At 42.4% G+C, this 26268-nt stretch overlaps 1 protein-coding gene across 2 annotated transcripts in view; it reads right to left on the minus strand.

The window, feature by feature from the left end:
- rangap1b (Ran GTPase activating protein 1b) overlaps window positions 1-23638 on the minus strand; it is a 63678-nt gene extending 40040 nt beyond the window's left edge. The window contains exons 1-6 of one of the 2 annotated variants that reach the window (XM_068019429.1): window positions 23563-23638; window positions 12548-12669; window positions 10205-10332; window positions 7704-7763; window positions 2467-2646; window positions 1389-1523 (exon numbers count right to left, since the gene is read on the minus strand). In XM_068019429.1, the coding sequence (XP_067875530.1) occupies window positions 1389-1523; window positions 2467-2646; window positions 7704-7763; window positions 10205-10332; window positions 12548-12659 (615 nt within the window). In that variant the 5' untranslated portion in view covers window positions 12660-12669; window positions 23563-23638. Of the gene's footprint in view, window positions 1-1388; window positions 1524-2466; window positions 2647-7703; window positions 7764-10204; window positions 10333-12547; window positions 12670-23521 lie in introns of both variants that reach the window. The other variant, XM_068019428.1, reaches the window with a different exon arrangement.
- Window positions 23639-26268: the final 2630 nt, after the last annotated feature.

Consider the following 26268-nt stretch of genomic DNA (forward strand, 5'->3'; position numbering starts at 1 on the left):
ATGTCAGTACAGTGATAGGGATATCCCAAAACTCTCCCTATCTTCCAACTTGGGAAGCTCCTCCTAGAAAAGCATGAATTAATGAAATGGAGCAAGAAAGGAGAGGGGGCACGAAAAAATAAAAAGGGGGCGACTTCTTTACAATCCCGACAGTTGAAAAGACTGATGGTCACACTATTGGCTCATACAATGAGAAGCAGTCACTTGTGCAAAGTACTGGGCAAGAACCATGGAAGTGCATCTTAGAATTACTCAATGCTTCGAAGTGAAAAGATGATAAAACTGCAGGGGAGGAAAGACAGGAATAGAGTAAGAAATAATGGCAAAAATTTCTCTACTGTAAGAAAAGCTGCTTTATGGCACTTAAAACAATTGGCAGCACTCCAAGTAGAAAAGTCTAGATTGCTGAATGAAGTAGGGGAGTAAGTAGTGGAGGCTTTGGCCACAATCTTTTAATTCTCTTTGGATATGCAAGAGGTTCCAGAGGACTGGAGGATTGCAAGTGTTACACTCCTGTTCAAAAATGGTGAGCAAGGTGAACCAGGTAACTATGGGTTAATCAACCCAACATTATGATGGGCAAATCTCTAGAGACCATAATGAGAGATAAAATTAATTTTTAAAGAAATGGGTTAATAAACAACAGCCAACATAGATTTGTTAAAGGCAAATCAGGTCTGACAGACTTTACTGAGTTCTTCAATTAAACAACAGAATCTTGATGAAGGTATTGCAGTTGATATCTATTGCAACATCCTGAAGGCATTTGGTAAAGTGCCACCCAATAGCTTTGTTAGCAAAACTGAAGCTGAATGAGCTTAATGGGACAGTGGCTGTGTGGACACAAAACTGGCTAAGCAACAGAAAGCAGAGAGCAGCGGTGACTGGTCATCAGACTGAAGGGAAGTATATAGTTTCCCCCAGGGGTCAGCATTAGGACCACAAATTGGTTTTCCCTTTAAGAGAGCCAGCACAGGCACATTGGTCTGAATGGCCTCCTTCTGCTGCTTATGTTCATCAGTGCTATGGCACTTTCATTCTCTAGATGAGTCCTTGCATGAATGAAAACCATCAGTACCAATTGTTTTCCAAGGGCACCTGATGAACTATGGCACTCACTGAGCACCGCAGTAAGGAAAGGAAGCCTAGTAAACAATCTATAGCATTTCCACCCTCAAACTACCAGCATCCTTGTGGGAGGTGCCTTGCCACCAGTTGGTGAATCCTTAAAACATGGATGAGAACTCAACGAGTGGATTGAACCAGTATCTCAATGCTGCATAACACAATGTCATTGCTCCAACACACTGCACCATTTTCACTTGCTCCAAGGCAGCAGCAGCAGGAAGCCGACAAACATTCAATGTCACTCTTATGCAATCCTGTACCTTAAAAGCATCAGCCAGTGCTATAGCACCTTCATTCTCCAGACGATTCCTCCCAGCAATGAAAACTTTCAGTGCCATTGGCTTACCCTGGGCACTTGAGAGACTGTGGCATTCACTGAGTGCCGCGGCAAGAATCTGCAAACAGAAACAGAAAACATGGCAAACAAATGAGCCAACTTACAAAATATATCAGTGCACACTTTTAATCAATTCAAACAAAATTTGAAAATAACTGCTCTGATGGTCCAGTGGGAAAAAGGCACCATCTGGAGGATTACAGGTGCAAGCCACTTGTAATAAACTGCTTTAAACCGCTTTGCTTTGTCTGGTTTATCCCAATACCTGTTGTAACTGGGTCACTTGGCACTTAAAAAGCCCAAATGCCAAACATTTAGAATGTTAATTTGTAGTTGCACTCTCTGGGTGCTGGGAGGGAGAGGCAGCTATCAGTATGGACAAACTTTGCAATTGAAAGTTGTGAATGCCCATGACCCGATGTCATAATGCCAATTGTGGAGCAGAAACAAGAGTACACAAGAACAGGCTTTCTGTCTCCCATTATTCTTTGAGAGACTCTTCTTCGACTGCTCTGCAGTTCATATCAATTTGGATTTCAATTTGAATTACCATTTTTTAAAGAAATAAAAAAATCAGCCACTGAAGGGTTCTATGAAGAGTTAGCATAGCAGCTATGTCAACACACTGACAACCCTAGACAAACAAAACTATGAAAAATGCTGTATGTATAATTACTGTACCATGGCACATGCATGAGAAAGATCCAAACTCAAAGCATGGCTATGCGGATCTCAGCTGCATCAGCATGGGTGCTACAATTGTTATTTACACCTCCACACTAGGGAACAGAGTAGAAGAAAAAACATAATTCCTGCATATTATTGTCCAGAGACTCTTGCTAGAAAGTTGGAGTTTGGTTACGATGGCCCACTCAGTTGAATAATCTGCCAACACTTACTGCCTTGGCTCACATAATAGGCACTTGGGCAAAGTCTTGCCGAGCTGCTGGGTTAACGTAGTCAGAACGAGATTGCAAGGAATTTTTAAAAAAATTAAATACCTGGCCACCACCGATTCCCATGCCACAGTTATTCAGTCGCAGCTCCTGCAATGTGTAACACACTCTGCTCTTCAATAAGGTTTCAATGCTTCGAACTCCATCAGGTCCAAATGCATTGTCGCTTAGATCCAGCTGTGTAAGCTGGGCTCCCGCACTCATCAGTGCATCACCCAGAGATATCTTAAGAATTAATAGAAATAAAAAGGATCATTTTTAGGTTAGAAACTTCAAGTACAGATGTCATGATGAGCTCGGAAGCACACTGCTACCAGTGCTTGCCTGGAGTGTTGGAGGGAGTGGCAGCAGCATGTCTTTCCTGCCAAGATGACATGCCCAGCATAGGAAGATTACAAATGAAAGTAACCCCCTATGGCAGAACTGGCAATCTGATACAAGTGGGAAGCTCTGCAGTATTCCTGGGCATTGTTCATGTTTGACCAGGCAGCCCAATTCATTAATGGGATCTGACGGAGTAGCCCCATTATGAAGGGGTAGGGGTACAGGAATTCTTTGCAATCAGCAGCAGATACCTCTGCAAACCAATCTGGGAAAAAATTAACAACCACTTGGACAAGCATGATCTAATAAAGGAGAGCCAGCATGGATTGGTTAAGTGCAAATTGTGTTTCACGAACTTGACTGAGTTTTTTTTTTGATGAGGGTGGATGAGGCAGTGCAACTGACGTTACGTACATGGACTCTCAAACAGCTTTTGATAAAGTCCCAGAAATTAGGCTTACTAGAAAATTGAAACCCATGGGATAGAAGAGGCAGTGGCAGCACAGATGCAACGTTGGCTAAGGGATAGAAAACAGAGCTGTGGTGAATAACTGTTTTTTGGACTGGTCAGAAGCATGCAGTAGAGTTCCCAAAGGTTCACTACTGGGACCACTGCTGTTTTAGATATACATTAATGACTTGGGGACACAAAGAACCATTTTGAAATTTACAGATCACACGAAACTTGGAATCATAATAATATAGAGGAAGAAAGTAATAGACTTGAAGAAGACATAGACAGGCTGGTGAATGCATGGCAAATGAAATCTATGCAGAAAAATGAGAGGCGATCCATCTTGGAAGAATGAGGAGACACAATAGATGTAAAATTGTACAATTTTAAAAGGGGTGGAAGGAGAGAAGGACCAGAGAACATTTGTGCACAACTCTTTGAAGGTGGCAGAGCAGTTAACAAAGCAGCTAATAAAGTATATGGGATTCTGGGCTTTATAAATTTAGGCAGAGTACAAAAGCCAGGAAGTTATACTAAACCTATATAAAACAGTAACTCGACTCCTGCTGGAGTAGTGTGTCCAATTCTGGGCACCATATTTTAGGAAGGATATGAAGGTTTTGGATGGAGTACAGAGGAGATTTGCCAGAAGGTTTCAGGGAATGGGGTAATTATAGTTACTTGGATAAATTGGAGATGCTGTGTTTGTTCTCCTTAGGGCAGGGAAGGTTAAAAGAAGATTTGATAGAGGTGTTTAAAATCATGAAGGGTTGAGAGAGAGTAAATAAAGAGAAATGGCTTCCAATGGCTGAAGGGTCAATAACAAATTGCAAAAGAACCAGAGGTGACACGAGAACATAAGAAATAGGAGGAGTAGATAATTCGACCTATTCAACCTGCTCCGCTATTCAACAAGATCATGGCTGCCCTTCAACTCAATTTTCCCACACTAACCCCATATCCTTTGATTCCCTCAATGTCCAAAAATCCATCGATCTGTCTTGAATATACTCATTGACAGAGCACCCACAGTCTTCTGGGGAGAGAATTCCAGAGTCACAACCCTCCAATGAAGAAATTTCTCATCTCTGTCCTAAATAGCTGAGAGTCCTAAATAGTCCCTTATTCTGAGATTACGGAACTAGTTGCAGACTCTCCAGCTAGGAGAAAACAACCTCTCAGCATCTAACCTCTTAAGCCCTCTAATAATTTTATGTTTCAACGAAATCACCTCTCATTCTTCCAACTCTCTTCATGGGGCAGCCCTCTCATCGCAGGAATTAATCTAGTGAGCCTTTCTTCCGCTCAGTCTAAGGCAAGTATACCCTTCTTTGGATAAGGAAACCAAAATTGTACATAGTCTCCAGTTGTGGGCTCACCAAAGCCCTATCTAAATGCAGCAAGATTGCCTTACTATTACACTTCAAACATACAAATGTATGAATTAGGAAATGTGAGCCAATTGGCCCCTCAAGCCTGCTCCGCCATTCAATAAGATCATGGCTGATCTGTTTGTATCTCTAATTCCCATCTACCCAGATAACCTTTGATTCACTTTCCTAACAAGAGTCTATCTACCAACGGTTGAAAATTATTCAATGACCCCGCCTCCACCACCTTCTGAGGTAAAATTCCAAAGTTGCAAGCCCTCGGAGATAAAAAAATTTCTCATCACTGTCCTAAAAGGGCGACCCCTAATTTCAGAACAGTGCCCCCTGCTTCTGGACTCCCCCACAAGAGGAAGCATCCTTTCTTCATCATCAAGACCATTCAGGATCTTATATACTTCAACCAAGTCCTCCATCTCTCTTTTAAACGCCAGTCAAAACAAGCCCACCCTCATAAGACAACCTGCTCATTCCAGCCATCAATCTAGTAAACCTCCTCTGAACCACCTCCAACACATTTACATCCTTAAATAAGGAGACCAAAACTGCACACAATATTTGCGATGTGGTCTCCACAATACCCTGTATAACTGAAGCATAACATCCTTACTTTTATTTTCAATTCCTCTTGTAATAAAGGATAGCATTCCATTAGCCTTCTTTATTACTTGCTGTACATGCAAACTAACTTTTTGTGACTCATGCACTGGAACACCTAGATCCCTCTGCACCTCGGAATTGTGCAGTCGTTCTCCGTTTAAGTAATACTCTGCTTTTTTATTCTTCCTGCCAAAGTGAACAACTTCACATTTTCCCACATTATACTTCATCTGCCAGATTTTTGCCCACTCACTCAACCGATCTATAATCGGTCTGCAACCTCCTTATGTCCTCTTCCTACTATCTTTGTGCCATCAGCAAATTTAGCTACCATACCATCGCTTCCCTCATCTAAGTCATTGATACAAATTGTAAAAAGTTGAGGCCCCAGCACAGACCCCTGTGAGAGTCTACTCATCACAATTAACCAATCAGAAAAGGACTCATTTATGCATACTTTGTGTTTTCTGGCAGCCAGCCAATCTTCTAGCCTTGCTAATATGTTACTCCCTACACCATGAGCTCCCTTGTAATAAAGGCCAATACACCATTTGCTTTCCTAATACCTTGTTGTACCTGCACATGAACTTTATGATTCATGTGTAAGAAGCCCCAAATCCCTCAGCTGCATTTTGGTTACCCTGAGCAACAGCAGTAGAGAGAGAGGTCACATGTTATGATGTGTCCATTTTGACTGTGTGTGGAGCTGGCAGAAACCAGCCACAACCAGTTAGTTCTCAGAGTCTTTTCCAGTGAGGCAAATTAAGAGAAAAGGAGCTGTTTTATTCTCTCTCAAGCAAGTTCTACAAGGCTACAAGCCAAGTTAATTCCCTAAGAAAAGCTTTTCTTTTCCAACAAATCATTTGTATTGCTGTGCTCATTGTTGAGAGAACTGGCTAATGCTGCTGCAGCTGAAGTATTTTGAGTGCTTATTAAGAAACAGTTTCATCAAATCCGGATGAAGACTTTGAGTGAACTTTGATTATCTTCACATCAGAAGACCTCATTCACCAGGAACGTTAAACGCAAAAACTTATTTATTCTCAACAGCCAGCTGATCTTAAAAACTACACTTGGAAAATCCAATTAATTGTTATGTGCGTGAATACGGGAGCTAGATTAAATTAAGAAGTTATAAGGTCTTTAGATATAGGTTTATCTTAAAAAAACTAAATCTTAAACACCATTAATAAATAATTTGTTGTTGTCTAAAGATACCTGGTTCGTCTGTTTCATTCTGGGGATACTAGAGTATTTAATTTGGCTGCTTTTCTGATTTAGTGAAAGCTTAAGAATATGCTGCGACCTGCGGAATGATGGGACTGAATTAACAGTGCGTTATTCCCACCGTGGTCGTAACAATACTCACAAGCTATATTCCGTTTATAAAACATAGGAAAAAAGAAAAAACTTCTCAGAGCAGCTCCTGCTTATACTCATTCTATTAAGGCACAGTACATTAGAGTCTAAGTGGCAGACTATAGGTATACAATTGCAACAGCTTACAAAAGCAAGATCACTGTCTTGGCTATTCTGTCATTTTAAAAATTTATTCATGCATTTCATATTGAAGTTACTAACAAGGCCAGGACTCACTGCCCACTTCTATTGCCCTTGAGATGGTGGTGGTGAACTATGCCTTCTTGAATCGCTGCAACCCAAGCTAGCCCATTTCAGAGGGGAGTTAAGAGTCAAACACATTGCTATAGGTCTGGAATCATATATAGGCCAGGCCAAATAAGGAGGGCAGATTTTCTCCCCTAAAGATAAGTGAACCAGATTGCTTTTTATCACAATTTCTGATTCTGAACATAACTTATACTAGCTTTTTATTCCACATTTATTTAACCATTTAGTCTAGGCTACAAGTTACTAGTCTAGTAACATGACTCCTATGCTACCATACCCTGGCATTAAGTAGCCCGGGGTTGGGGGAGTGTGAAGAATAAAAACCTGCTTCAGCCAGTACAATGGTACTGAAAGACACCTTGCAGCATTGCTTGTACAGCAAGAACGATAGGATTTTTTAAAAAAGGCAGCAACAGGTCTGATCTGAGTCTACACTGAGTTAGCTGAAAGTAAAATAGGCCACAATGTCCTGTGGTAGGGAAGGATGGGGAAACAAAATTAAGAAAAATCAATCAGGGTACCTACTTCTGATCACTATATAATGACTCCCTACTGCAATAAGAAGTGTGGATGACATGGATGTGTGAGGTTCTGTCGAGGAAGCTGCACCATATCTTTTAGATGGTGCACACTGCAGCCATGGTACAGAATACTGGATAATTTAAACTCCAAGGATATATGCAGGCTTTTTCCAGGAATGGAACGTTACTGTTCAGTTTTTGGCAACCAGAAAGAAGAGTCCACCATTATAACATCATGCTTTCTATCCCAAGTCTAATTCTACTTCCCCATTGTCTCAAACACTCAATAGCTCTCACCACCTTCTGTCCTCAATTTATCACTGATCTTAATATTGTAGAGTTTATAGTGAGAGAAGTTGTTCTTACCAGAGCAGTTGGAATCTCCGACCGCAATCGTCCTGTGAACATGTCGCTCCAGTAGCATTTCTTTGAGGTAGGGAAAAAAATCTTAATTTAACAAATGGTAAACTTATTTACTAAAAAAAAATGAATCTGTTTTTAATAAGGCAAGCAATTAGTATCTGTAATAACCAACATTTTTACTAGTTCCGTGATTTTAAAACAAAAATGTAATAAATCACAGGCTACACACAAAGAGCATAAATTTATCGGATTTGTTGCACCACCACTTGACCTAATTATGGAGAATACCATAAATGCTTACAAGCCAAGAGTCCATTCAACACATTTCCGTGCCAGCTGTTAAACTATTCAAGACTAATCATTCTACCCTACTCTTTTCATAACCTGTACCTTCCTTGGCTCCAAAAATCTATCCAGCTTTCCCTTAAAAGATGCAGTGTCTCTGCCTCAACCATTCCCTGGGGCAAAGCACTCCCCGCTCTAACAACCGTCCACATACAGAAATTTCTCCTACTCTCTCTTCTCATTCTTGGTGACCATTTCAAATTGATGATCCCCTCAACACTGACTCCCCAACCAGGAAATATTGTTATTTTTTCATACCATCAAAGCCCATTAATTTAAAAAAGCGCCAATAAATTTCCTCAGCCTTCTCTCTTTCAATGGAGAGGTTTTATCAGAGTCTCAACTGCAAGATGCACACAAAGAATGTAAACAATTGCTTACAAAAGATTTCATGCTGATTGTGACAACTCAGTACAAGAGTGGTTTGACAACATAGTAGCAAAATCAAGTAACTGCTCTGCCTCACAAAAGAAAAAAAAATCCAAAGGGAGAGTTCCCCAGAAATGTTTTAAGATCAGAAATAGCAGCAGGAATGGGCCATACGACTCCTCAAGCCTGCTCTGCCATTGAATCCCCAGCTTGTGTCGAACCAGTTGATCTCAGCTGGGCAACTGTAGTAAAGCCTGGCTCGGGTATAAAATTAAAACCCGACCCAGGCCAGAGTCCTTTAATTTTTTTTTAATGTCCAACCTGACCCCGACGCATGTAGTTGGGTTTGGTCAGGTAGGCAGGCTTTATTGCAGAGTGTGGAGTCTGGACTGCACGTTTCCCGCCTTGATGTCCTGAATATTCATTTGAAGATTACTTCCTGGAGCAAGGCAGCACTGTCCACGTCCAGCCCAACCCGACCTGAGCCCGAATGCTGAACCAGGAAGAGGGACCCAAGCCGAACCCAACACATGTCGTCGGGTTCGGGTTGGGTACCCTCGCTTTCAACTGTAGTGCTACAATTGGCGTCAATACCCCTGAACTGAGGAAGAGCTGATGGTTAGGGGTGGGCAGTGAGGAGGTAGAGAATTTGGCTATGGACAGAAGGACCAAACTCCAAACTGAGACCTACTGTAAAGTGCAGATGCAGATACCAGGTTGCACTAAGATCAGGTTTGGTTCCAATGCCCTCGTTACAAATGTAGGCATTGAAAGACTTTATGCAGAGGAAGAGCTGTACTGCACTGCAGTGAGGTGGAGGAAACTAGGAAAAAGAAATTATGAGAAAAGGCCTTGATGGCTAGAGTTGATGAATAGCCCAACAAAGGGGAAAAAAAATAAACAAACTTTTAAGCATAATTCCTACTCTATCCATCGGTCCTTTCAGCAAATTAATGGCTCAGCAATGCTGCCCTGTGGGCAACTAGATTTAGACTTGATTTTACTCACTAATAGTGATCATAATCTCAGTAAAATTGTAGCACATTCGGAAGATTTGAAATTGAAATGAACAATTGAAAGATCATGCTTTAAAATAAGTACACAATTGGCAATCGCACTGAGAAAGAACAAAGATTAGTATAGGAACTCATCACACCCTCAGAAGATTCCAAAGTGCATCACAACCACTTTTGAAGCTTTGTCACTATTATTTTTACAGGCAAACCTGGACAATTTTCATACAGAACAGCTCCACAAATGAGATGAAGGACCGAAGAATTTTGTTTGGTGTTATGTGAGGGAAGAATAGGAGACGAACAGAACTCCTTGCTCTTTGAATCTTGACGAGACCTTTTACATCTATATGAATTGGTTTAACAAAGCATCCAAAAGGCACCCGAGTCAGTACTCCCTCAAAAAATTGAACCCTACGTCATCTAACCCTGGAAGCTCATGTAGAGTATAAACATCAGCATGGACCTGTTGGACTGAATGGTCTGCTTTTGTGCTCTAATTACTATGTAAAGTGGAGCATTCTGTAATCAAGTGAAATCTGACAAACTGATTTTCTGCCACTGTTTCGTTTTTCACTTTTAATAAACTGAAGCTGTAGCCCAAGTCGCACTTGTCTCAGAACGTTTACCGTTGGTATCCAAAAGCTAGAACAGAGGACTTGTGTCAATTCCTTCGAGCTATTCTGGTGCATAGGAAGCAACGGTTTATTTACTGGAGTGATCATTGGTAGTGAGCGCAAGAAAATCCAGTGAAACCTAAAAATATCAAGTCCATACCTGCAATTCCTTTTTATTAGACAGACTTCTGGCGATGGCTTTAGCAGCTTCCACACCGATTGTGTTGCCTTCCAGGCGTAGTGCCTGCAGTTGTTCAAATCCCTCAATTTCTTCAATAATCTCGGCGGCTGGACAAAGAGAATAAATGATATGGGGAAACATATCTCAAAATACGGACGGCAAACGTCACTAAAATACGGAGGAAAAAATATTACACTAAACAATATCCGATTCTCTGTGGATTAATGACCCCATTACACTATAGGTATAGGTTTGTGACAGCACCCAATTTAGAGTAAATAGAGTTGATAGGAAAGAGTTACTGTACAATATGCAGAACACGTCTCCAATTATGATTTGATCGGGTGACTGCAGAAGAGATAACTGTGGGGGGAAAACATATCAAATCAAGTTTTTTGTTGTTATGATGGGTTAAGAGAGTAAAAATCTCAATTAAGTTTTTAGATCTTGTTTCTCATTAGCATATCTGGGAGCAGGTCACCTGCACATTAGTTTGCACACCAAATTTTGTGTTAATTTCTTCCCCCTCCAACAATTTTGTCCTCTCAGCATCAACGGTTAATGCAGAGTGCCACTAACCTAACCAGAACCTCCAAGCAGTGACTATCCTTCACGTATGAGCCAAATGCTGTAGCACAGCCAATTCTTCCTCACTCGTCCTCCCCTAAAATGCATGGACTATCTAGCAGGGGTTACTGAACGGTAATGAAGAGTGGGCACTCTGGCACAGAAAAAGGAATTGCGCATGCACCTTCACGGCCAACATAACTCTATACTACACCACATGATGCATTTATATAACTAAGCTACCACTTTTAACTTTTTAACCATTAATGAAGCATACTGTTCTGCAGAAAGGAACCGGAAGTTTCCTCTGCTTACCCATCAAGGATGGAGCACTGCATTGCTGCCACGAGTTCTGTCTGGCAAAACCTGCCCAGCCTGAGCAAAGGAAGATTTCAGTCTAAACCTCTACCAACGAATTTCGTTCCTTTAACTCCTCAAAATGCAACAGGAAGTCAACATGCTTCAGTTTGCAATACTTCTAAAGCGCACCACTGTTCTGTTTCAGGTTACCAGTTACTCCTTCCAGTAGACCACATCCAACATGTACTAAAGTGGTCTCACTCTGGTCAACCTTATGAAGAAACCAAAAAACCAACACCAAGAGGAAGAATCACTTGCATTCAAATGCAATCAAGTCAGCAAAATTTAAATCTTTATAATAACCTATTCCAAGTGTTATACCTGCATTACCTTCCTGGTGTCAAGTTTGTCACACTTCAACTCTTTTCATTATAAATTCCTGTGTCTACATTTCTAATAGAATTATTTTATGTCAACTTGTTTTATGTAATTACACCCTCTCAGTGGTGGGACTACAGCATGTCAGCTGCACCTCTCTCAGCTCTAAAGTCTATACTGCAAAGAAATTGTGCTTGAACCAACTCTTTCACTTGACTTCCTGTCAAGGTAATGTTAAGCTCTTTCAAACGCTGACTGATCTGCTATATTTTACATAGGAACACAAGCAGGACATTTAGCCCCTCAAGCCTGTTCCGCTATTCAATTAGATCATGGCTGATCTGCAATCTAATTCCCCATATTACTTAAATATCTTTTGTTCATAAAAATCTATCAATCTCAGTTTCAAAATTAACTGATCTAACATTAATTGCCATTTGAGAAGAGTTCCAAACTTCTACCACACTTTGCATGAAGAAGTGTTTTCTAATTTCACTTCTGAAAGGCCTGGCTCTAATTTTTAAGATTATGGCCCCAGTTCTAGACTGTCCAGCTAGCGGAAATAGTTTCTCCTTATCTGTTCCCCTTAATATCTTGAAAACGTTAATCAAATCACCCACTTAAACTTCTAATTCAAGAGAACACAACTCTAGTCTGTTCAATGTCTCCTCGTAGCTTAACCCTTGAAGTTCAAGTATCACTCTAGGAAATCTACACTTCACTGCCTCCCAGACCAATATATCCTTAAGATTTGGTGTGTAGAACTGCTCTCAGTACTCCAGATGTGGTCCAACCTAGCTATGTGTAGCTGAAGCATGCTTTCTAGCCACTTGTATTCTATTTCTCCAGATATAAAGAGCAGCATTCCACCAGCCATTCTAATTAATTTGTACCTGTTCATGACATTTTCATGATCTATGCACCTGGACCCCCCCCCACCACCCCCCCCAACATTGTCATTTGTTGATTTTATTTCAGATTTCCAGCATTTTCCTTCTTTCTTTTGTTTACCCTTCATCCTGATATTAAGCCTATCCAATCCTACACCAGTCCACACATGTTTTTAATTTCACATACCAGCCTCAGCTGTGTCGAGCTTTAGGGCGCGACCTTTGAAACTCAGTTCTCCCCCACCCACTTCAGTCTTTGCAAGGGCATCCACCAGCTGAGAGATATCCTCAGAAGCCATCTCCTGACACCTGGTGAGAAACAGAACACATTTTAAACAGACCATCACAGGTTTCAAAACAAAATGAAAACCTATCAACTGAATTAGTTTAAGTAGAGGGAAACATGATTGGCAGGAAGCACATTCCCATATACGCTAGTTATGAACGATGGACTTTGTTGTATGATTAGGTTTTAAAAACTGATTTGTAATGTAGTGTAAAAAGGATTTGGAGGAGCTATGTAACCTCACACCAACTCTGCCTAGAGACAAGACAGGGATCTTGATTACCATGCAAATAAGGAACCCAGATCAAAGACCCTTTTAGAAAGCACAATATAAGTTTGTAACACCTGAAAGACAATGGGTTTTGCTCTCAGATAGAAACATAAAAATAGGAGTAGGCCATTTGGCCCTGCTCCACCATTCAAAAAAGATCATGGCTAATTGTCTAATTCAATACCCTGTTCTCGCTTTCTCCCCATATCCCTTGATCACTTTGGCATTAAGAAATATATCTATCTCCGTCTTGAATATATTTAATGACTTGGCCTCCACTGCCTTCTTCGGTAGAGAATTCCACAGGTTCAGCACCCTCTGAGTGAAGAAATTTCTCCTCATTTGACTCTAAATGGCATACCGCATATCCTGAAACTGAGACACCTGGTTCGGCACTCCCCAGCCATCGGGAACATCCTCCCTGCATCTAGCCTGTCTAGCCCTGTTAGAATTTTATAGGTTTCTATGAGATCCCCACTCATTCTTCTAAACTCCAGTGAATGTAGTCGACCCAATCTCTCCTCATACGTTAATCCTGTCAACCCAGGAACCAGCCTAATAAATCTTCTTTGCACTCCCTCCAAGGCAAGAACATCCGTCCTCAAATAAGGAGACCAAAACTGCACACAATACTCCAGATACTTGGTGTTGTCTCACCAAGGCCCTGAATAACTGCAGTAAGACATCCTTGCTCCTACACTCAAATCCTCTTGCAATATAGGGCAACATACCATTCACCTTCCTAATTACTTGCTGCACCTGAATGCTCATAACAGATCATAAACAGGGAACCAGGGGCTCTGAAGATGCAAAGTTGAGTTGAAACTTTTAACACCTGGAAACAAAGGAAGGCCCAGGTGGTTCTGCTGTGGCCAGACTTGTGGACTGAATATAGTAAAAGACAAATGACTATTGACTTTCGATTCTGGATAAATTCAACAGGCTTTCCCACATCTGACCGGCTATAAGGAAGAAAGGAAGACACAAAGATCAGCAGTGGCAGCCTCAGTAGATAGAGAGAGCGAGAGCGAAAAAAAACAACTGCTCTGAGAACACTGATACAGCAAAAGGTTATTAAGACATGAACCCGATTTGGAAGTTGAGGCTTGCGGAGAATAAACGACCAACGGGATCACCACGGATTGCCTTATCGATGGAAGTCCAGGTCGAATGTGCTCAGAAGTGAGTGAAGAGGACACTGGCCTTGAGAAGGACTAGGAGATCCAACCCACTGCAACTGGGGTGAGTTTGTGACTTCTAAGGATATCGCTTCAATGAGGACACTGTGTACCATATAAATGTGGTGTGGGGCTTTTGAGTGCTCTAATAAGTTAAGGGGAAATACTTTGCTCTGTAATTTAGTGTATTAGCTATCTCCTAAGTACTGTTTAATGTTGATTTTTAGTTTAGTTATAGTAAAAGTGTAAAATGTGAAATCTTGTTGTGTACTTCTTTAAATTGGTCTGGGGAGTTCATATTTCTGGTTTTAAAGTTAATGATAACAGAGGTCATAATACTACCTAATAAAGAATGACTGTTGGAGTTGAGATAATCACCAATATATTCACAGTAGCAGTTCTGATGAAAGGCCACAGACCTGAAATGTTAACTTTGTTACTTTCTTCACAGATGCTGCCAGACCTGAGTATTTTCAGCACTTCGTTCTTATTTTATATGCCTCCTTCCTAGTTTGACCAGTACGTTCTCGGTCTAGGAGGTTCTCCTGAATACATTTCAGAAATTCCTCCCTCTCCTTACCTTTTACTCTCATATTATCCCTATCAATATTTGGCTAATTAAAGTCCCCCAATATCACCACTCTATAGTTCTGGCACATACCTAATTTCCCTGCAGATTTACTCCTCTATCTCTCCCTCACTATTTGGAGGCTAAAGAGAACCCTCATTAGCATGATCATACCCTTTTTGCTTTTCAATTCTAACCAAATGGATTCTGTCTTTTCCCCCCTCAAGGGCATCTTCTCTTTGCAACACAACAATGTCTTCCCTAATCAATGCTGCCTCCCACCTCTCTTTTCTGAACACTTTGTATCCTTGAATATCTAGCTCACAGTTCTCACCATTTTTGGCCACTTTCCAATTTTTGCCACACCATATTCCCACACAGCTATTTGTGCTTGTAGCACACCAAGCTTATTCACATTACATTGAGTGTTCACAGACATGCATTGTAAGCCTGTCCTTGTATTTCTTGTTGTCCATCTTAGTCGGCTCATATCTAATTTGATATTATTTCCTTCTCTCGTACTATCTAACACTCTCACTCCTTTATGCATCTTATTCCTCTTTTCTACTTCTATATTCTGGTGCCCATTTTATTTTATTTAGAGATACAGCACTGAAACAGGCCCTTCGGCCCATCGAGTCTGTGCCGACCATCAACCACCCATTTATACTAATCCTACACTAATCCCAGATTCCTACCACATCCCCACCTGTCCCTATATTCCCCTACCACCTACCTATACGAGGGGCAATTAATAATGGCCAATTTTCCTATCAGCCTGCAAGTCTCTGGCTGTGGGAGGAAACCGGAGCACCCGACGAAAACCCACACAGACACAGGGAGAACTTGCAAACTCTACACAGGCAGTACCCAGAATCGAACCCGGGTCGCTGGAGCTGTGAGGCTGCGGTGCTAACCACTGCGCCACCCATCTCCATAAACTCTCCCTAACCACACTAGAGAACCTCATGGTGAGGACAGTGGTTCCAGTCCTATTGAGGTGCAACCGGTCCCTTTTCAGTAGGTGCCCCTTGCTGCAGAAGTGCTCCCAATGTCCCAAGAATCTGAAACCCTTTCTCCTGCACCAGGCCTCAAGCCATGCATTGTTCTACCCTTGGCCACTGCCTCATCCCCTACATGCATGATGGTGATATCCAGTTAGATTAGATTAGATTAGAGATACAGCACTGAAACAGGCCCTTCGGCCCACCGAGTCTGTGCCGAACATCAACCACCCATTTTTTATTCGAATCCTACACTAATCCCATATTCCCAACAAACATCCCCACCTGTCCCTATATTTCCCTACCACCTACCTATACTAGTGACAATTTATAATGGCCAATTTACCTATTCTACCTCTCTACCACCTCTTAACCCCTTCACTACATCTCTATCGGACTGCTTGTCCGACATTCTGTCTTGATTGGGCTGCAATTTCTTCCTGCTAAAAATTGGGAAGACTGAAGGCACCGTCTTCAGCTCCCACCACAAACTCTGTACTCTTGCCACTCAATCTACTTCCTTCTTGGCAACCTCGTCAAACTGAATCAGACTGCTTGCAACAAAAGCATAATAGTCAATCCCAGGCTACATTTCTAACCACTTATACTTTCCATCAGAGACTCCCTACTTCCCCGACACATTGCACGTCTCCTCCAGCCGTGCATCATGTTTATATGCTGCTAAAACCCAATCCATGCTTTTGTGACCTCCAGACTCAATGGCCTTCTGTCTGGTCTCCCATCCTCCACACTATTCAGCCCATCCAAAAATCTGCTGCCTATAATCTAGCCCATACTGAGTTTCATCCGGCCTATCTTTGCTGACCTACCCTGATTTACAGTTCCCCAACACCTCCGACTAGAATACTCATCTTTGTGTTTAAATCCCTTCATAAATACACCACTGTCTCTAATCCCCTCCATCCCTACAACTTTGCGTGCCTAACCTCACTCCTGAACAGTCTGGCTCTAATTTTTAGACTACATCGCCCTGTCCTAGACTCCCCAAAGCAGAATTAGTTTCTCCCCATCGATTTCCTTTAAATCTTGAAAACTTTGATCAAATCATTCCTTAATCTAAATTCCAGGAAATACAACCTTAGTTTGGGTAATATCTCCTTGTAATTTAACCCATGGAGTCCAGGTACTACTTTAGTACATACATTCCTTTCAAGACCAATGTCCTTCTTAAAGGTGTTGTGCCCACATTACTCCAGGTGTGGTCTAACCAGGGATTTATATAGCTGAAGCATAACTTCTCGACTGGTCCCCACCACAAACTCTGTTCTCTCGCCACTGACTCCATCCCTCTCCCAGACAACTGTCTGAGGCTATTTGCAACCTATTTGACATTCAAAACACTGCTGCCCATGTCCTTACTCGCACCAAATCCTGTTCACCCATCACCCCTATGCTCACTGACCTACACTGGCTCCTCGTTAAGCAGCCTATCGATTTTAAAATTCTTATCCCCGTTTCCAAGTCTCTCCATGACCCGTCTACCTCTTATCTCTAAAATCTCCTTCAGCCCTACAACCCTCTGAGATATCTGTGCTCATAATTCCAGCCTTGAGCATCCCCAAAATTAATTGCTCCACCATTGGTGGTCGCGCCTCGAGTTGCTAGGCCCCAAATTTTGGAATTCCCTCCCTACACCTTTTTGCCTCTACCTCACTTTCCTCCTTTAAACCTACCCTACCAAGCTTTTGGTCATCTAACCCAATCTCCTTATGTCACTCAGTGCCATTATTTTTACAAGGTCTCTGTGAAGTGCCTTGGAACATTTTATTAAGACTATATAAATACAAGCTGTTATTGAGTATTGCTGAACAGACATGCTGTAGCTTCTCATCTTGCACTCATCAGGATAGATGCAAGAATGTCAAATTTCAAAAGAAGCAACAATTTATACTGCATGAGAAAAGGGTGCTGATTGGTTGGCTAATCAAGGCATTGCCATGGAGACTGCACCAGGGAGCTACTGTCCTGCACGCTTTTGTTTAATTCAAACAAGACGCGATGCTGGGCATGTTCCTTTTTCCTGCAGAGGACAGGTCCCTATGTATGAATGTATGTATCTTCTAGCAAGCACAAGTGAGCCACATTGCGAGCTCAACTGATAATCTTAAATTGGTTAGTGTAATTCTTAGCATACTTGGGATTGTTCAGTAAGTGCTGTCCAACGTTAGACATTGTGTTCAGAGTTTTGCAAGTACAGGCTGTTTGAATATGGTCAATACTCTGCCTACTGCGAACTGCCGAAGGAATGTTTGATACGATCTGCCAATTGTTGGTATATGAATTGCAGTGCTGGTGCGACGCCAGGTACGTAGGCCATACATCCCAATGACCAGCAGATTTTCCACTGTTTTACCCACTTAATCTATTAATGGCTTTGTAATTTTACATTTCTATCTGCACTGCTCATAATTCCACCTATCTTTGTGTCATTGGCAAACTTGGATATGTGGCTCTCTATTCCCATCATCCAAGTCATTAATAAATATGAATAGTCGAGGCCCAACATGAGATTGCCGTGGGACACCACTAGTCACATCCAACCAATCTGAATACCTGCCCATTACCCCCCACTCACTCTCCTGCTGCTCAGCCAACTTCCTAACCAGGTCAATGAGCTGCCCTCAATTCCATAAGCTTCAACTTTAGACAACAGTATCTCATATGGAACCTTATTGAATACCTTCCAGAAATCCATGTAAATAACATCCAAAGATATTCCCCAGCTCACTTCTTAATTCACCTCTTCAAAAAATGCAATCTGATTCATCAGGTATGATAAACCCTTTACAAATCCATGCTGGCCCTCTCTGATCAGCAGAAAATTTAAGGCGTTCAGTCACACTACCTTTATAGACTCTAGCAATTTCCTGACAACAGATCTTAGGCTAACTGATCTATGATTCCCTAGTTTTCCTCTCTCACTTTTCTTAAATAGTGGAATGACATTTGCAATTTCCCAATCTAAAGGAATAGTTCCTGAATCAAGAGAACTTGGAAGTCTATAGTTAAAGAATCTGCAATGTTCTCACCTACTTCACTTAAAACCCTGGGATGGAAACCATCTTGCCCTGGGGGTATTGCTCCTTAGTGCCATTATTTTCTTCATTACTTTTAATTTGCTTATGTTAATTACAGTGAGTGCCAACCCCAATTCAAAATTAGTTTCCTTGAGGTGTCCAACATGTTACCTTTGTTTCAGTATTTACACTGGAGGAAAAGTTATTAAGGTGCCCACCAGTTCCTTATTTTCATTGACAATATCACCGTTATCAGTTTTTAAGGGGCCCACATTGCTCTTCATCTTTTCCAAATAAATGCGTTGATATCCTTTGAAAGTTTCTTTTCATATCCCCTTTTTGTAGCTCAGTTTGTCACCCTTTGCTGTCCTTTGTACCTCTCCCATTTGCCAGGATCTATGCTTTCTTTATCTTAGTTTTAAGCTGTCCCTCACCTTTTGTCAAGCATATTTTTTGGGCAAGTGGAGCTCTTGCTCATTAGGGATTATAAACTGGTTCTGTATCACATTAAAAAAAATTTTGACACCTCCTACTGACCTGTCATTTTACCCATGAATAGATTTTCCCAGTTTGTGGACAATCTCCATCTCATCAGACTGAAGTCAGTCTGACCTAAACCTAGAATCTTCGTAGCCATTCTGGATTTCCCCCTTTCAAATAGAACACTGAACTCAATTGCATCATGGTCATTATTAGATTGCAAGACTGTTAACTAAATCGGCTCATTGCTCATCATTAAATCTAATCTGATCTGCCCCCTTGTTGGTTCAAGGACATATTGTTGCAAGAACCTGTCCTGAACACAAAAAATTTGCTACCTTTCCAACATTAGCTCGTCTGCTTATCGCAATCTACAATGCAGGTTAACATCTCCCATCAGAACCACTTTGCTACACGTTTGTCTAATCCATCCAGAATAGCAAGGCAGATGAATTGCTTCCAGGTGTCAGCCAACACCTGCTTGTCACTGGCTACCAGGAAGAGAAAGGGCACAATAGCACAGGCATCCACCTTAACCTGACCCTCCCCGACAGTCATACTCATGGAATCATACCTTACAATGTCCCTGACACTGCCATCACTATCCCTGGGTATGGCATGTCCCACCGGCAGGACAGATCCACCAGGGGTGGTGGCACAGTGGTAGATAGTCGGGAGGGAGTTGCCCTGGGAGTCCTCAACATTGACTCCGGACCTCATGAAGTCTCATGGCATCAGGTCAAAGATGGGCAAGGAAACCTCCTGCTGATTACCACTTACTGCCCCCCTCTCAGCTGATGAATCAGTACTCCTCCACAATGAACACCTGAGGAGAAGCATTGAGGGTAGCAAGGGCACGGAATGTACTCTGGGTAGGGGACTTCAATGTCCATCACCAAGAGTGGGCCAGTAGCACCACTACTGACCGAGCTCAAAAGGACATAGCTGCTAGACTGGGTCTGCGGCAGGTGGTGAGGGAACCAACAAAAGTGCAAAAACCGACTCAACCTCATCCTCACCAATCTGCCTATCACAGATGCATTCGCTCATAACAGTATTGGTAATAATGACCACTGCACAGGCATTGTGGAGACTACTTGCATGCCAAACAGCAGAAGCAGCATACAATAGACAGGGCTAAGCAATCCCACAACTAATGGATCATATCTAAGCTCTGCGGTCCGACCACATCCAGTCGTGAATGGTGGTGGACAGTTAAAAAATTGAAAGGAGGAGGAAGCTCCACAAATATCCCCACCCTCAACAATGGGGGAGCACAGCACATCAGTGCAAAAGACAAGGCTGAAGCATTTGCATCCATCTTTAGCCAGATGTGCTGAGTGGATGATCCACCTCAGCGTCCTCCTGAGGTCCCCAGCATCACAGATGCCAGTCTTCAGCCAATTCGATTCACTCTACATGATATCAAGAAACAGCTGATGCTCAACACATTGTGAGGTGATGCATTTTGGGAGGACTAACAAGGCAAGGGAATATACAATGGATGGTAGGACCCTAGGAAGTACAGAGGGTCAGAGGGACATTGGTGTACTTGTCCATAAATCACTGAAGGCAGCAGCACAGGTAGATAAGGTGGTTAGGAAGGCATATGGGATACTTGCCTTTATTAGCCGAGGCATAGAACACAAGAGCAGGGAGGTTATGATGGAGATTTATAAAATGTTAGTTAGGCCACAGCTGGAGTACAGTGTAACAGTTCTGGTCGCCACACTATAGGAAGGACATGATTGCACTGGAGAGGGCGAAGGGAAGATTCACCAGGATGTTGTCTGGGCTGAAGCATTTCAGCTACGAAGAGAGACAGGATAGGCTAGGGCTGTTTTCCTTAGAGCAGAGAAGGCTGAGGGGGGACCTGATTGAGGTATATAAAATTATGAGGGGCATAGATAGGATAGATAGGAAGAAACCTTTTCTCTTAGCAGAAGGGTCAATAACCATGGGGCATATATTTAAGGCAAGGGGCAGGAGGTTTAGAGGGGATTTGAGGAAAAAAATTTTCACTGAGGGTGGTTGGAATCTGGAATACACTGCCTGAAGAGGTGATAGAGGCAGGAACCCTCACAATATTTAAGTATTTAGATGAGCACCTAAATCGCCATAGCATACAAGGCTATGGGCAAACTTCTGGAAAATGGGATTAGAACAGTTAGGTGCTCGACGGCCGGCACAGACACGATGGGCCGAAGTGCCTGTTTCTGTGCTGTATAACTCTATGACTCCATGACTCATTTAAAAGGAACTTGGACATGCACCTGAAGTGCTGTAACCTGCAAGGCCACCAACCAGGTGCTGGAAGGTGGGATTAGATTGGGCGGCTAATTTTTCAGCCAGTGCAGACATGATGGGCTGAATGGCCTCCTTCTGTACCATAACTTTTCTGTGGCACTCAATACTACAAAAACTATGGGCCCTGACAACATTTCAGCAATAGTACTGAAGACCTGTACTCCAGAACTAACCACGCCGCTAGCAAAGCTGTTCCAGTACAGCTACAACACTGGCATCTACCCAGCAATGTGGGAAATTGCCAAGGTATACCGTGTGCACAAAAAGGACAAATCCAACCCAACCAATTATCACCCCATCAATCTATTCTCAATCATCAGTAAAGTGATGGAAGGGGTCGTCAACAGTGCTATCAAGCGGCGCTTGCTCAGCAATAACCTGCTCAATGACACTCAGTATGGGTTCCTCCAGAGCCACTCAATTCCTGACCTCACTACAGCTGTAGTCAAAACATGGACAAAAGAGCTGAACTCCAGAGGTGAAGTGAGAGTGATGGTCAAATGCTGCCTTGATGGCAAGGACAAAGCATGGTATCAAGGAGCCCTAGCAAAACTGGAGTCAATGGGAATCAAAGGAAAACTCTTCACTAGTTGGGAGTCATACCTAGCACAAAGGAAGATGGTTGTGCTTGTTGGATGTCAATCATCTCAGTCCCAGGACATCACTGCAAGTGTTCCTCAGGTTTGTGTCCTCGCCCAACCATCTTCAGCTGCTTCAATGACCTTCCCTCCATCATAAGGTCAGAAGCAGGGATGTTCGCTGATGACTGCAGTGTTCAGTACCATTTGCAACTCCTCAGATACTGAAGCAGCCCATGTCCTTATGCAGCAAGACCTGGACAATATCCAGGCAACGACCATCCGAAACAAGAGAGAATCTAACCATCTCCCATGACACTCATTGGCATTACCACTGCTGAATCCCCCACTAACATCCTGGGGGTTACAATTGACCGGAAACTGAACTGCAGTAGCCACAAAACACTGGCTACAAGAACAGGTCAAAGGCTAGGAATTCTGTGGCAAGTAACTCACCACCTGTCTTCCCCATGCTTGTCCATCATCTACAAAGCACAAGTCAGGAGTGTGATGGAATACTCTCCACTTGCCTGGATGGGTGCAGCTCCACCACCACACAAGAAACTCAACACCATCCAGGACAAAGCAGCCCACTTGATTGTTTGCGGATGGTGTGCCATTCACTCCCTCCACCACCGACGAACAGTAGTAGTGTGCACCATCTGCAAGATGAACTGCAGCAACGCACCAAGGTTCCTTCAACAGCACCTTCCAAACCCATGAGCTCCACCACCTAGGACAAGGGCACTAGACACAAGTGACCACCACCACCTGCAAGTTCCCCTCCCAAGCCGCACACCATCCTGACTTGGAACTATATCACTGTTCCTTCACTGTCAAAATCCTGGAACTCCCTTCCTAACAGCACTGTAGGTGTGCCTACACCCCAAGGACTGCGGTGGTTCAAAAAGGCAGCTCACCACCACCTTCTCAAGGGCAATTAGGGATGGGCAATAAATGCTGGCCTAGCCAGTGACACCCACATCCCACAAACGAATAAAAAGCACAGTGGAAGAATCAGAACTCATTCTGTGGGCAATCCAAGGTACAAACTACATCCCACTCTGACTCAGAGCTTCACAACATGTGGCCCAGAGAGTGTTGGAGGGGGGGAAAAAATTACAATTTGATTCGCATTATGATAAAATTACCAAAAAAATTAAAAGAGAACATGCTCGTATAATTTCCCTCCAAAATTAGGGATCGAAATCTCCATCAGATAGAATTACCACTAACTAAAAAAACCTAATATTTTTACTGGTTAATTACGACTAACTAAATGGGTTACTAAAGTTATTATTAGTTAACCGTTTAAAACAGAGCCATTAATCCCCATTAGTTCCTGTCAAAATTTAACTACAATATTAATTCATAAACGAATAAATGTGAGCCAACATTTTAGCTAAAATAAAAAAAACGGAAATTAGACATAAAATAAAATTAACAGTTACCAGAAATAAGTCGAATTTTTAATTAAACCAGCTTCACACACCTATTATTTTTTGAGTTAATGGCGGTCAAACGCTTTTCAAACCGGCCTCTCGCAAGTTCCGCCGTTTTCCTCTTGGGCATGTGCCGGGACCCGGGGGTTATGGGAGTTGTGGTTTCCACTGGAGATTGGCCCCGTCGGCTTTGGTTTGATGACGTAGACTCGAAACTACAATTCCCGGCGATCATTGCGCGAATACGCTCCCCGCCCTTGCCATTGTATACTAACGAGAGTACGATCTGAAAGGGCAAGAGGGACCCCTTCGGCAGACGTCTCCACAGCACCATCTACAGGCCCAGAGACACAGCAGACAGCTTGCTGGGGACACTTTCAGATATAGCCCTTGATGCTCTGTTCATTGACCCACCAAACCTGAGCCCTGTGGCAGTAGTAACACTAGATTTACCTTTAATATCCTTTTTGGGGGGTGGTGGAGGCAGACAGGACGTCAGTTTAACATCTCATCACAAAAATAGCATCTCCAACAGTGCAGTACTCCCTCAGTGTTGCACAAAAAATGTTGCCTAGATCAAGGGTCAGCAACCATACAAGAAGAGCCATTTCAAAAATTTATTCAAAAATGCAATATCGTAAGAGCCACAATGCTGTTACTCAAATGCCAATAGTAATGAAAAACAGGACAGGGACACATTTCAACAAAATTTTGAAGGTTTTTTTTCAAAAAGCTGTTAATTGTACTTGTGAGAAAGTATCTTTCAGTGTTAAGAAATGTTTTAAAAAATGAAACAAGCCATTTAATTACCATCAAAATGGGTTCGATCAATCAAGGTCTGGGGCTGCACCGGAGTCATGAATGAGCTGCATGAGGCTCCGGAGCCGCAGGTTGATAACCCCTGGCCGATATCATGATATCTGGTGTAGGTTTCGAAATCCAAAACTGTCACTTTCCCTTATTTAGCGTCTTTCACATTCTTAAAAAGAAAGAACTACCTGCATTTATATGACATCTTTCATGACCCCAGGGCATCCCAAAGCATGTTCACGGCCAATAACTTACTTTTTGAAGTGTAGTCGTTATTGTTTTATAGATAACCAATTTGTCCGCAGCAAGATTCCACTAACAGCAATGAGTTCACTGACCAGTTAATCTACTTTGGTGGTATCAGTTGAGGCATAAATGCCAGCCAAGACATGTTCATAGTGCTGTAAATCCTTTACATCCACCGCACAGGCAGACAGGGGCTCAGACTAACACATCATCTCAAATGTGGTGCCTCTGGGTCAGTGCACCTGGAGTTCTATACTGAAGTATCAGTCGAGATTGTGTGCTCAAATCCAGGTATGGGGCATGATTCTCACAACTTTACAATTCAGAAGCAAAGAACAAAGACTATAGAAACATTAGCTCTGTTACTCTCTCTCTACAAATGCTGTTTTAAGTGTTTTCTGAGCAATTTTTTCAGTGTTATTACTGAACCAAGTTGACACTTTCTGTAAAAGGAAGAACATGAAGTGAAATTGTGATAATGTTCCAGGTTGAGGGAGATCTTATGAAGTCAAAGATTCAGCAAAAAAGCTGGCACAAGGTACAGCCAAATTGTTGGGTGTTACAACCAGGTGAGAAAGAGGTCTAGGGTTCCCTTTCAGCCTTCACCTGGTCTTGCTGTAACAGGGTTTTATTTTTAAACACACTGTTTTTAGCTCCCCCTGGTTCACCACTTTCCAATTATAAGGTAAAGAAACAAGCACAAACAGGTTTTCTTAGGTTTAAAGAAGAAAGGTGAAATTTTATTAAACTTAAGCTTAAACTCTAATTCGGTTGACGCCTACGGATACATGACGCGCCCATGCTAGCATGCATACGTGATACACATATGCAAATAGAGACAGAAAAGAGCAGAAGAAAAATTCAAGTGGAAAAGTTTGAGGCAATCTCTGAGGAGGATTTTTTTGTTACTGTGCTTCAAGCTTGTTGTAGAGTCCTTGATTGAAGATATGGTCTTACTTTTCATTGGGGCCCAGTATTCTTCTTAAACCTTGTTCACTGTAGGAGAATTTTCTCTCTTGGGGTTCATGTGTCTTCAGTAGGTTTTGGAATTCCATGAGAAAGAGATGGGAGCAGACAGGAGGTCTTCTTCAGTCCAGGAGCATTCTGCTTTCTACCAGTTCAAACACTGTCTCTTCAATTTAAAACTCTCAGTTCAAACTCTGCAACAGCCAGTTAGCCATGTGACTGGTCTGACCATGTCTGTTTGTGGATTGAATTGGAGCAAGGAGTGGATCCTTTATCTACAAGCCTGTCCATTAATATGCAAAAATGTCTTTCCAGCCAGGGGCCTGCAACCCCTTGTATCAGGCCTTCTCCCCAGCAACAATTTGAAATGTAATGCACATGTGGTGAAATTAATATGCCTCATTCTTGGCAGGTGGGGACCTGCATGACGATGGGACTCAGAGTTGCTTACTCCCTAGCTTTAGCTCAGCACAAATTCACTGATTCTGTTTGATATATATGAGATATGTCCACTTAGTGTCAGCTATGTCTCAGTGGGTAGCACTCTGGCCTCTCAGTTAGAAGGTTGTGGCTTCAAATACCACTTCAAACTTAAATAGAACAATCTAGGCTGGCACTCCTAGTGCAGTACTGAAGTGCTGCACTGTTGGAGGTGCTGTCTTTCAGATGTTAAACTGAGGACCTGCCCGCTCTCTCAGGTGGATGTAAAAGATCCCATGGCACTATCTTGAAGA

The sequence above is a fragment of the Heterodontus francisci genome, chromosome 41, assembly GCF_036365525.1.
Source record: "Heterodontus francisci isolate sHetFra1 chromosome 41, sHetFra1.hap1, whole genome shotgun sequence".
In the NCBI taxonomy this organism is placed as follows: Eukaryota; Metazoa; Chordata; class Chondrichthyes; order Heterodontiformes; family Heterodontidae; genus Heterodontus; species Heterodontus francisci.